Source organism: Mustela erminea, chromosome 9, assembly GCF_009829155.1.
Source record: "Mustela erminea isolate mMusErm1 chromosome 9, mMusErm1.Pri, whole genome shotgun sequence".
Taxonomy (NCBI): domain Eukaryota; kingdom Metazoa; phylum Chordata; class Mammalia; order Carnivora; family Mustelidae; genus Mustela; species Mustela erminea.
In genome coordinates, this window is record NC_045622.1 from 58,229,363 (window position 1) to 58,242,562 (window position 13,200).

The 13,200-nt window shown below is 38.3% G+C and overlaps 2 protein-coding genes across 2 annotated transcripts; one reads left to right on the forward strand and one right to left on the reverse strand.

Moving 5' to 3' along the window:
- Positions 1-382: 382 nt before the first annotated feature.
- LOC116599748 (olfactory receptor 52K1) lies at positions 383-1,327 on the forward strand. Its single transcript, XM_032359725.1, has one exon. It carries the CDS (start codon positions 383-385, stop codon positions 1,325-1,327), a length of 945 nt encoding a protein of 314 aa, XP_032215616.1.
- A 10,919-nt stretch (positions 1,328-12,246) lies between these two features.
- LOC116599049 (olfactory receptor 52M1-like) lies at positions 12,247-13,200 on the reverse strand. The gene has a single exon (XM_032358693.1). The coding sequence runs from the start codon at positions 13,198-13,200 to the stop codon at positions 12,247-12,249; it is 954 nt and encodes a 317-aa protein (XP_032214584.1).

Genomic DNA, 13,200 nt, shown 5'->3' on the forward strand with positions numbered 1-13,200 from the left:
CTAACTGGTGGAAGGTAGTATCTCAATGTGGTTTTGATTTGAATCTCCCTGATGGCTAGTGATGATGAACATTTTTTTTTTTTTTTTTAATCAGGGTATTCCTGGTGTTACCACGAGCACAGAAAACACTACCTTTTCTCCATTCTTTATGTAAGTGTCTTGTGATATCAATTCTAATGATGTTTAATGTTCTACCTACTCAATGAGATTCAAAGTTTCTTAAGGGTAGAAAATATGGATTATGCCTATCCAAGTCTATGAGGACTACTAACTAATTTTGCTTAAGGTATAGCAATGGGAACAAGCGCTAATTCTCCTAAGAAGGTATATATAGAAGGTGAAGGGACCCTGTAAAAACGGACAAAAAAAACTTCTACAAACCATGACAACCTCCAATATTACCACAACCCATCCAGCTTTCTTCTTGCTGGTAGGAATTCCAGGTTTGGAGCACCTGCATGTCTGGATCTCCATTCCATTCTGCTTCGCCTATACTCTGGCCCTGCTAGGCAACTGTACCCTCCTCTTCATTATTCAGGCTGATGCAGCCCTCCATGAGCCCATGTACCTCTTTCTGGCCATGTTGGCAACCATTGACCTGGTCCTCTCTTCTACGACACTTCCCAAAATGTTAGCTGTTTTTTGGTTCAGAGATCGGGAGATCAGCTTCTATGGCTGTCTGGTCCAGATGTTCTTTCTCCATTCCTTCTCTATCATGGAGTCAGCAGTGCTGCTGGCCATGGCCTTTGACCGCTACGTGGCTATCTGTAAGCCCCTGCACTACACTACGGTGCTGACTGGGCCCCTTATCACCAAGATTGGCATGGCTGCTGTGGCTCGGGCTGTGACACTAATGACTCCACTCCCTTTTCTGCTCAAACGCTTCCACTACTGCCGAGGCCCCATCATTGCCCACTGCTACTGTGAGCACATGGCTGTGGTAAGGCTGGCCTGTGGGGATACTCGCTTCAACAATATCTATGGCATTGCTGTGGCCATGTTTATAGTGGTGTTGGACCTGCTGTTTGTTATCTTGTCTTATATCTTCATCCTTCGGGCAGTCCTACAGCTTGCCTCTCAGGAGGCCCGCTACAAGGCCTTTGGGACTTGTGTCTCTCACATAGGTGCAATCTTGTCCACCTACACACCTGTGGTCATCTCTTCAGTCATGCACCGTGTGGCTCGTCAGGCTGCCCCTCACGTCCATATACTTCTTGCTATTTTCTATCTTCTTTTTCCACCCATGATTAACCCCATCATCTATGGCGTCAAGACCAAGCAGATTCGTGACCATGTGCTCAGTCTATTCCGGAGAAAGAATGCATAGATGCTATTGAGTATATGGATGTTGGATTGAGGTGGTAGGGAAATATCTTAAGTAGGAAAACTGTAATCTCCATGTTTGGCAGTTCTTTAGTATGACAAGGGAAATGAGGTTTCATTCCTCACAGATGCAGTTAGATCAAACTTTACCCTAACTGATAGCAGAGATTTGACCTTCCTATTCTCATAAGCTCATCACATGACTAAAGAAAACAAAGAAGCTTCCAAAATGCTATTGTTATCTAGGTGAAAGACAATAGGAATATTGGCTGAGGATGGCACAAGAATTTGAGGTTTTGGTGAACTCTTCATCTAGACTATGAATGAAAAATTGAACCACACATTTTGTGACCCAAAGGCCAACAATACTTCAAGTACTAAAACTGCTTCCATATCTTTTCTAAATGGTATTCATGCCTCTGCCAATCTATTAGCTTACTACCACCCAATGTTATTGGGTCTACATTTGGATAGATCCACTTAAAAAAAAAAAAAGATTTACTTGAGAGAGAGAAAGAAACGGAGAGATAGAGATAGAGAGAGAGAGAGAGAGAGGAGAGGTGAGGTGCAGAGGAAGAGGGAGTCCCAAGCATACTCAGCACAGAGCCCAATGCTGGGCTCTATCCCATCATCCCAAGACCATGACCTGAGCTGAAACCAAGAGCTGGATGCTTAACCGACTCTGCCACCCAGGAGCCCCTGAACAGCTACACTTCTAAGCAGACTTATTTCTTCTATTAAATCAGTAGGAGTCAGAAAAGAAGTCCAAGGAACTAATAGCCAATTCCTTTGTCAAACATTTAGCAAAGGAGGCTTCTGACATTCCTTTATGTAAATTTATATCACATAACTTTTCATGTGCATATGTATTTTTTTCTCAAACCACTTAGTAATATTTATTGAATGAAGAGACGAATACCATCTTTGAGCTATGTATTATGGAAACAAAGATTAATACCCTTTCCTTTTGAAGTTGAGACTTCTGAAGCTAAAGAAGTTAAAATATATAGTTGTGATAGGCTGTATTATTGTTCACAGATATTTACTCTCCCATCTATCTACTATGGGAGGGGAGTTTTCTCACTCTTGGAATGTTAAATATTGATATGTGACTTTCTTCAGCCACTGGAGTTTGAGTGGTCTTAAAATATTCCACGATAATTACAAACTTCAAAATGTGTTCCTGTAGCTTGGTCTAGTCTGTCTTGCTTTTTGCTTGTGTTAAAAGAATGGGCATGTCCCAGGACAGAATTTTTCCTTCAACCTAGACCAAGAGCCCTTGACTGTTCCCTGACCCTACCCAAACTCTTGCTTGGTTTTCTTCAGTAGAGATGGGGCATTGTGCGTGATAGACTAGATTAAAAAAAAAAATACTTACTCTCTCAGGGTATAAAACCTCACTGACTATGGGATTGGCTGTTTGCACCACTTTGGTCAATGGGACATTAGTAGATGTGGTACAACCAGAAACTTGAAATTTGCTTGTGCAATGGGGCTTGTCATCTTCTGACTTTGCTGCACCATAAGGCTATACCCTGGTTAGCCCATTTATCCAATGATAAGAGGAAAAAGTGGAGTAGAACTGCCTGATCAGCTTGCAGCTTGAAGTGGAACCTTAACAACCAAACCCACCTTGGATCAGCAGATTCCCCAGCTGACTTGTGCATGGATAAGCAAATCCCCCTGATAACAGCAGAGTCATCTTAGCCAATCTCCAGATGTATGAGAGATACATTTTTATTGTTATAAGCCACAGAGTCTGTGGATATTTTTTTCCACAGTACATCTTGGAAACTAATTATCTGTCATTGCTATTTAGTAAACTGAATATAGTAAATGGACTAAATAAGTATTTCCAGGCTTCAAGATCTGATTTGTCCTTATGTTTGGTACAGAAATGAACCTGCCCTTCAGGTGATACTCCTACCCTCCACAGAGAGTGATTTTGTCCAAATATAAGTCTAGTAATATATGAAATCAATTACTATGTAATAAACAATGTTCTGCATGTCTAGTTTTATTCACAATAGTCAAAGGTGATTTATCATCATATATTAATACTATGTGCTTAGATGGAACATAGCAGTATGAGAATACATACATGCTATTTTTAGATTTGAAGTTTTTACAGTTACATAAATAATCAAGAGGATATGGAAAATGTGTACTAATTCAAACTTAATTATAACACTTCCAACAATTCTTGCACCCCAGTTCTGGCTTTTTGGAGCCTGAGTAATTGTAAGTTGCCCCAACAATGCTTCTTCATGGACCCTTGACTGAGCCAACATCCTTTTTAGCTATGGTAGCCCCAAACCCATTGATAGCTTAGAATGGCCAACTGACAGAGTTGGAATGCAAACGAACATAAAGAAGACAAGCTTCATCCAATATTTTAATAAGCAATGTTAGAAAGAAGCACAATTCCTTGAATATAATTAAGTAGTGTTTTGTTCAGGATGCTTCCCTATCACTGCTGTGTCTGTTATATCCATTTATTGTATTTTTTAATCTGATATTGTACATTTCATCTGATATTGTAATTAGTAGGTAAGTATATATATTTTATCTCAGATATTGTAATTTCCTTTTTTGAAAGTTTGATTTAGGCATTTTTTTATATCTTTGATGTCTCTAAACATGCTCAATCTTTCCTCTAGCCTCTTAAACAGTTATAAATGTTTACTGTATATTCAACCTCCTTATTTACTAATTTTATTATCTGTACTTTTTAAAAAATTTGTTTTTGTTTTTCTTATGTGTATTTCCTGATAATTTTTGATTGAATGTCAGATATGTTTAATTTTACTTTTGGAAACTGGATACTTCTATATTATATATATATATATATATATATATATATATATATATATATATTCTTGATATTTATTCTGGGTCATCATTAAGTTGTTGAAACATGAAACCACTTCATCCTTTCGGTTTGTTTTTAGGCTTTGTTAGTCAGGACCAGAGCAGCTTTGAGTTTAGGCTTAATTTGTTACCACCATTGAGTAAAAACATTTTTGGAAAAAAAAAAAAAATCTGATGACTCATGAGGATTTCCACTCTGGCTTGTGGGAACAAGAACTATTCCCAGTCCAGGGTGAAAACCGGAGATTTTTTCCTCTAATATTCTGGGGGTGGTTTTGCATTTTGGGTAATTTCCTCCCAAGTAATCACTGAATGGTACTCAGATGATGGACTGCAGATCTCTAATGCATTTTTTCTCTTCTCTGGTATTCCAACCTATGAACTCTAGCTCCTTTGGACACTTATGTTTGATATATTATTTGGGGTGCCACGTATCTGAAATTAGAAGTCAGATTTTTTAAGAGTATGTGATCACCTATGTAGATAGAACAATCCAAGGACATAGCTAGATCCGGGCCTGGTATTAAAAAAAATTATTTTGTTTTGAGAGCAAGAGTGAGCAGGGCAGGGAGGGGCAGAAAGAGAAAGAGAGAGAATGTTAAGCTGGCTCCATGCTTAGCATGCAGCTCAACATGGGGCCCACTCTCATGACCTGAATCAAAATCAAGTGTTGGTTGCTCAACCAACAGAGCCACCCAGGTGTGCCTGGATCCTGGCATTTCTATCGCCATGGAATAGAACAAAAGTCGAGAATGATATGAAATTCCTCATATTAGAGAGATCATATGATAACTATCTTTCTCTGATTGACTTATTTTACCTAGCATAATACTCTGAGAGGCAGGGCAAGGGGGGTTGTTGGGGGAAGGGAGGGGAAAAAAAGAAACAAGATGGGACGGGGGAGGGGGAGACAAATCATAAGAAACTCTTGGGAAAAAACTGAGGGTTGCTTGGGGAGGGAGGAGAGGAATGGGTGGTTGGGTCATGGACATTGGAGAGGTTATGTGCGATGGTGAGTGCTGTGAATTGTTTAAGACTGAGCATTCATAGACCTGTACCCATGAAGTAAATAATACATTATATGTTAATTAAAAAAATGCAGTTACCATATGACCTAGGTCCACCCAAGAGAAATGAAAACATGTGTTTTCATTCATTAAAAACTTATACACAAATGTCTACAGCAGCATTATTCAAAATAGCCAGAAGATGAAAACTGATGAATGGATTTTTAAAACGTGTTAAGTTCATACAATGGAATATTATTTGACCATAAAATAGAATGAAGTAAAGATACATGCCACAACATGGATAAACCTTGAACATGTTACATCAAGTGAAAGAAATCAGTCACAAATGTCTACATACTATATGTTTTTTATATAAAGTGTCCAAAATATGCAAATCTAGAGAGACACAAAGTAGATTAATGGTTGCACAGGGCTCCTGGGGGAATGCAGGGCTAGGGAATGTAATGGCTTTTTTTTTTTTAAATGATGAAATGTTCTAAAATTAACTGTTGTTCATGTTTGTATTTTTCTGTGAATATCCTAAATTCAATGAATTATATACTTTTTGGTGTGAATTGTATGGCATGTGAATTATATACCTCAATAAAACTGTTTTTCAAAATAAAAAAAAAGAATGACATGAAAACAGGAGTGGTCCTCCTGTTTTAAATACAAAGTTGGATAAAAGACCAGAGGAGTCAGGAAGTGATAGAACATCCATAATCTACAGAAGATGTTGAAGTTGTACATATATCATTCTGTAGATTCCAAGATCCCTAATTGTCTAAAAAGGATGGTTTGCAAAATAGGAGTACAAAATGGCCTGCTCAGGTAGAGAAAAACCTTAGAATTTATTTGTTGCTATTTTCTTCAGCCTTTTAATATTTACATCATTGTAGGTTTTATATATATAAAATATAATGGTATGTGATGGTTAAGTACATATTTATAGGTTATGTACAATTATAGAAATACAATAATCAATGTGTAATTATATATACACACATGTAAATGATCGAATTTATACTTTATTGACTTGGATTTCCTAGATCTATTCCAGCCATTTGTACCTCTTTCTTGGGGAAGCATGTTCTGTTTTCTGCTCTAATCTTGGCATTAAATCCCTCCCTATTCCCAGGAGTGGCACTTGGTCTGTGTTTCAGGTAGTATTGACATCAAGAAGAGTTGAATTCTAAAATATTTCTATCACCACTCTTTGAAGAGATTCTTGCCTGCCTGTGTTTGGGAAGTGAGTTAAAGACAGACCAAACTTAACAGGACCAGACTGAAGAATGGTCCTCGATGCTACCCTCACTATAGTTTCATCTCCACAAATGACATGACTAAAGTCCAGGGATCTGAGGACCTCTCCTTTGGGTTAGATTCCAGTTTGGGAGGTGTCTAGTTACTTTTAGTTGATGAGTTCCTGTAATGCTGAGACTGCCCTCTGAGAATGTGGTTGGTTGGTCCTGGCTTTGTATCCCTCCTTAGTTCTCTCTCTCTCTCTCTCTTTTTTTTCTTTTGGTCCCTCCTTAGTTCTGAAGCTTTTTGTGACACTGGCAATGTAAAAAACACTTTTCAAGACAAGTGTGATAGTTTACAGAGAAAGAAGGATGATGTAAAGTTTGACTGTTAAAGGAGATCTTATCCTTATTTTAAACAGATGGGTATCAAAATATTTTTATAACACTGAATCCATTTAAAAGTTTGGTATAGCAGTTTTATTACAATGCCAATATTTAATGCAATCCAGGAATTATATATTTGAACTAGAGGACAAAAATTCTAGATGTTAAGTTGATTTTGAAAAATTATATATCTCTTTAGGCAGTTAAGGAGTTCACTTACAAGAAGTTAGAGAATCTCTTCTTTAAAGCACATATGTAGACCCTAGTGTTTGACTTGAGACTTCCAAAATGGGCAGAATTTGGATGGGCCTATTTTCATTCTCGAAATGCAAATCAAATACCTTAGCTTATGCTTCAGGACTGTATTCTGATTGTGATACCAGTCTCAATCCCTAATGATATTACACACTAGCTGAGGAACTAATATCATGTGCATGGCAATGTCAGCTTATAGGTAAATATAAAAATATTTGATCCTTAATACTGATTGCTAAGTCCATTGTTAGCACTTGGCGTGGGCTATAACAAACAGCTGTCTATGACCCAAAGGTTTTTTTCCTGAAGACTTAAGACTGCAACATCTTAATTGTATCAAGTTATAAAATACCTGGATGATATTTGATCATCTCATCCATCTGAACTTAAAGAAATTCATGCATTCTTAAATTCATTTATCCATATATCCAAACATTTGTTGATGCCTTAAATATGTTATGGGTGGCATTTTTGTACTCGTGAATTACAGGATCAGAATAGGCCAGTGTGACAGACTCATTTCAAAGAAACTTGAATGGTAGGAGCTAGAACCACTGTCTCTTCAGCACCCAATTTGTAACAGCCCATTCTGCCTTAATTCTGTTTTATCATCTGTTTAAAGCTTATTTTTTAAAATTATGTTCAGTTAGCCAACTTACAGTACATCATTGGTTTTCATAGTTTGGTTTTTTGTTGACTGCTCAAAGTTTTGCCCAAGAATTAGTTTGGAGTCCAAGTATAGTCTATTTGATGACTGACACCTTGTTTCTTCCAGTCTCCTGACTTTGGTTCACCTTCTTGTAAGCTTCTGTCATTATCAGGAATATCACCCACAGGAAAGGGAGTGTGTAGTTATATAAATGGAAGGAAGACATTTGGATCCTGAATCATGAGAAATGGAAGTTTCTATCCTCATTTAATGGGAGATAGAAAGCACAGGAAGTGGAGTCTTCTGAAAGATTCTCAATGGAATACTGCTCCTTCCCATAGCTAGTGCTCACAGGCATGTAAAAGGTTCCATTCCTGTCTTCCCTTGGTAAACAGACTTTTTCATTTTAGGATCTAGTAAAAGAGCTTAGGTGTCGTCTCCTAAAATCTTATTTTATAGATGCCGACAAAATTCCCAGATTAGTAGGGAAAAATCTCATTCAAGATAAAGTCATTGGTCCTCTATGTGTTTTTAAAATAGCCATAAAATGGTACAGCTTGATTTTCACACAAAGATAACACAAAGATCTTCACACAAAGATAAAGCTTGGGAAGATTGAGATTGGGGAAACCTGCCAGTCAAGAAGATATTTCTCTTACGTAAGACTATATTGTTAACCCAGAAAGGGCCTTAAGTGGTGTGGAAGTGGATCCTAAGCACTCCTGAGGTAAGTGAGACTAGGGTTGGGTAAAAGAAAGTAAGAGTGATCAGTCTGGCCAGTTTGTACACAACTCTGCTGCTGGGGTGAAGAAATGAGAATTAGAAGGTTATAGAGGAGACCATCCCTGCGAGGATCCTGTGGGGACATGATTGCAGTATCAATGGATCAACAGTATTAGAGAATCTAGTAAGAGACGGTCATTTCCCACAGTCACAATATGAAAAAGTATCATAAATCTAGCATAAGGATGTACTTGGGGTCAGAGACCCGGGAATAAGGAATAAGGAAGGAGAGAGTCCTCTCCTATGTGACTGCCATGGTGGAAATCTTAGAGGAACACACCCATCCCATACTGCAGTTTTAAGTTTAACACAAAGAAGAAGGTGACAGAAAAACTTCTAGGGGACTTTTAAAACCTGTATCAGACTAAACTACAAATTGGAATTAAGTTTTATAGCTCAATTTGATTTTAATTTTACTCAATTTTAATTTTAAGCCCTATTGTGGATGATGGAGGAAAAAACCTGAAGTGACATTTTGTGCAACTGAGCCTGTGACTTTGGATCTTTTTCACAGGTTATACGGGAGATGTTTAGAAGTATGTGGCCTCTTACCATCCCAAGACTAAATAAATGGGTGTCACTAGTTGAAAATCCTCAGATGTACACGAATGGGTGCTGGGGCAGCTAAGGAGACCAGAGGAAAGCTGGCTCTGTGAATGGACTTTCTGAGAGAAGCAAAGAAGAGAGTTTCCTAGAGCTGAGGTTGATAGATTCATAAATGAGAAACAACTACAGATATTCTATTGCTTTTCCAGGAACTTGCTTCAGTTTTTCCTCTCCTGGGTCTCTCAGTGCACAATAAAATACTATTATTTTTAAAAGGCAAGTTTATTCTTCATGTGAGGAATTATGCAGGCATGTTAGATCATCTCATTATATCCTTATAATAAACTCAAGAGAAGCTACTATTGCTACTTTCATTTTTAAGAAAAGAAAACTGGGGCTTAGATTATGAATACATCCAAAGCCTGCCAGTTATTGGTTCAGATCCATCTCTGCCTTTTACCTAAATCCAGAGCCCAAGTTCTTACTCACGTGTGTCACATGACCATTTACTAAAATAACTGTAAGGATGTCCCCTCCCTCAACTTTACCCCAGTCTTCACTCCTTCCATCAAGACTTACTTGCAGACCCAAGAGGTGCTGAGTATCTTTTATTCCCATCTTCAGTGTGGGTGATAGAAAAAGGACAGAGATTTGAAGAGGCACATGCACCCCAATGTTTATAGCAGTAATGTCCACAATTGCAAAAATATGTAAAGAGCCTAGATGTCCATCAACAGATAAATGGATAAAGAAGAGGGGGAGGTTTTATATAAGTATATATTATATGGGACTAGAGGGTTTTGTGTATTATGCTAAGTGAAATAAGTCAGAGAAAGAAATATTGTATAATTTCACTCATATGTGGAATTTATGAAACAAATCAGGTGAACATAGGGGAAGGGAAGGAAAAATAAAGGGAAAACAGAGATGGAGGCAAACCATAAGAGACTCTTAACTATAGGGAACAAACTGAGGGTTGCTAGAAAGGGAGTGGGTGGGAAGATGCGGTAACTGGGTGATGGGCATTGAGGAGGGCACCTGAAGTAATGAGGACTAGGTGTTGTATATGCAACTGATGAATCACTGAATTCTACCTCTGAAACTAATAATACACTATATGTTAAACTGAATTTAAATAAAAATTTAAATAGTCATATTTGTGTGGAGAAATGAGATACTGGATTTGAATAAGATGTTCAGTTACTGGACTTGTCATGTCCCCATACTACATTCACCGGGGTACATTCCCTTCCATACTCTTCTGAGCTTAGCCCCTTCATGAAAGTTACAAAAGAGCCCAGACAGGACTATGGTTGACAATGGGATTAAATGCCGTATTATAACTAAGCTTACACCCTGGGTCTGATAGGTCTGGGTGTTGTCATGGGTGGTTGTCCCTGGATGGAATGGGAGCACACGTTTGCCTGGTATTTCTCCTCTTTACTCCCAATCATTCAATGTCATTTAGAAACATCATATGGGGTATTTCTGAGATTATTTGGCTAAAAATTTTTTAGTAGTAACCCTGCTAAATGCAATTTAAACCGAGAATAAACGCCTTGGAAATCCACACACATTCTCTGCCTTATGTGGTATAAATCAGACTTAAGACAATATGCCAAAAAGCTATCCCATGACAAAGGTTCCTTGTCATTTCCTTTAGCATTGGTGCCACTGTTGGGTTTGAACATTTTTCTTTATTTTCTCTGAAGTCCAGGGCTGTGGTTAGGAGATAATTCTGTTAAACAAACTTTTAGCTCTGGGCGTCTATCTTTTCATCAACTCCTAATTATAAACAAAAATAAAAACAAAAATATAAGTAGGTAGGTTATATTTAGCACCAAAATTTATATTCATAGAACACAACCTTTCTAAAATAAGTGAACTTGGGTTTGGCACTGGACTCCAGAGTCCCTGATAAGGAGATGGGGAATGAACACCCCATCCCAAAATAGAGAAAAATTAATATGCTTAAACCCTTAGCTAGTTCCAAGTTTGTTTTCCTTTAACATTTTTTTTTTTTGGAAGATATGAGGTTTGAATACTGTTCTTGTTTAATCACTGGCTTCTTTAGATTATGCTTTCAAAACACTAAGATTTATTTTTAACCTAAGGTCATTCACCTTAGCTTTGTAATGGTTTGTAAAATGAAGTTAAATTCATTTGAACATTTTGATTTAGAACTAAAATAGACATACCATAATTCTGAATCACTAGAATTGGGAGTAGTTGCTTTATTTTTCATGCATTACCACAAGATTCTTGTAGGTTCCTAACCTGAAGTAATCATCTTGTTACAGAACTTCTATGATCAATAAAAGGGTCAAATCATAACAAAATAAATATGAACGAAGAATTTTTTTAAAAGATCTGAAGTTATTTCAAGGTTTGTATCTACCACTTATTCATTTTTACTCCATTCCCTACCCAACTTCTTTCGTGTCAGTAATCCCACTGTTACTTTCTTCCCTCTTTGTCATTTTATTATTTCAGTGTGGCTACTGTACTTCAGGACCATTTCAGGACTGCCAAAACAAAATCTCCTAGTGTCCTTCTGTCTTTTCCTCCCTGTTGCCAGTTAATTATTAAGAGGAAATGTGGAATAGTGTATTTCCATTTATTTAAATGGGGGAATAACCTGACTTGAGAACTTTAACGTTTATGGGCAGGAAGGTCCCACTCTAAGTCCTATTAGATAAAGATTTCTCACATTCATATTGCTATTCATCCTAATTTCTGGGGCAAGCCAAATAGATTCAAAAACTAGCCAATGCAGTTGAATTTTTACAAGTCTTCACTAAAAATTTGTAAACGGTCTTCAAGAAGGTGTTAGAGTAGAATTTTATCTTCTACAAATTGTGCAAAACATTCTTCAAAGAGAAACTAGAAATCCTTTATAAAAAATGTCAAATAGACCTATTTCTGTGGCCTCTGTGCAATTACTTTTATGTCAAATATGAAAAGAGATACTGTATAAAAACTCCTACCTTGATTTCCCCAGGTAGTCCTCTCTCCACTTTGAGAAAATCCACAGTCAAGTGGAATATATTCTAGCATTTTGCTTAGAACTTTATGGCTCATCTCAGGTAAGCCTGATCTTCATGGGTATGATTGTACTGGCTTCCCCAGTCAAAGTCATTTCCTGCTGTCCTTATCTGTATGCCCTGCAGATGCAGAATGGTCACTTGGGTTGAGTGCCTGCCTTGAGAACGTGGAGAAGTCTCTCTCGAATCTGTTTGGTGCGGACAGCATAGACAACTGGGTTGAGGATGGGTGGGATGAGAAGGTAAAAGTTGGCTAAAAGGATATGGATATGGGGAGGCACATGATGGCCAAAGCGGTGAGTGAGAGAAGAAACAGCAATAGGGATATAGAAAACAAGAATGGCACAAATGTGAGAACTACAGGTCCCTAGGGTTTTAAGCCTAGCCTCAGGGGTGGCCAACCCCATTACAGCCCTGAAAATCATCACATAGGAGGCAGTGATGGCTAATGAATCCAGGATCAATACCAGGAAGCCAATTCCCATTCCATATAAGTTGTTGACTGTTGTGTCACCACATGCCAAGGTAACTATGGCCATGTGCTCACAATAGGAATGGGCAACAATTTGGGTCCGGTAAAGAGGCAGCCTCAGGCGAATCATCAGAGGCAGGGGTCCAATGTAGAGTACTCCACGAAGGAGGGCAACCAGGCCCAAACGGCTCACTGCTGCATGAGTGAGCACAGAGGTGTGGCGTAATGGGTCACAGATGGCCACATAACGGTCAAAAGCCATGGCAAGGAAGATTCCTGACTCAACAGTGGCAAAACAATGGATGAAGAACATCTGGGTCAAGCAGGCATCCAGGTCAATGCTGTGGGCCCCAAACCAGAAGATGGCTAGCAGTTTGGGCATGGTAGAGGTTGACAGGACCAAGTCAATGACAGCCAACATACACAGGAAGAAATACATGGGTTGGTGCAGGCTGCGTTCCACCTTTATCACTGCCAAGATGGTCACATTCCCCACTACAGCCACCAGATACATAGAGCTGAAGGGGATGGAGAGCCAGATGTGCAGGGATTGCAGTCCTGGAATGCCAGTAAGCCAGAAAGAACTAGGCACCAAGCAGGCATTATTAGACATGAACAT

Bases quoted from the DNA above. Each gene is read 5' to 3' on its own strand.
- LOC116599748 (XM_032359725.1), top strand. From the start codon at position 383: ATGACAACCTCCAATATTACCACAACCCATCCAGCTTTCTTCTTGCTG.
- LOC116599049 (XM_032358693.1), bottom strand. From the start codon at position 13,200: ATGTTCATGTCTAATAATGCCTGCTTGGTGCCTAGTTCTTTCTGGCTT.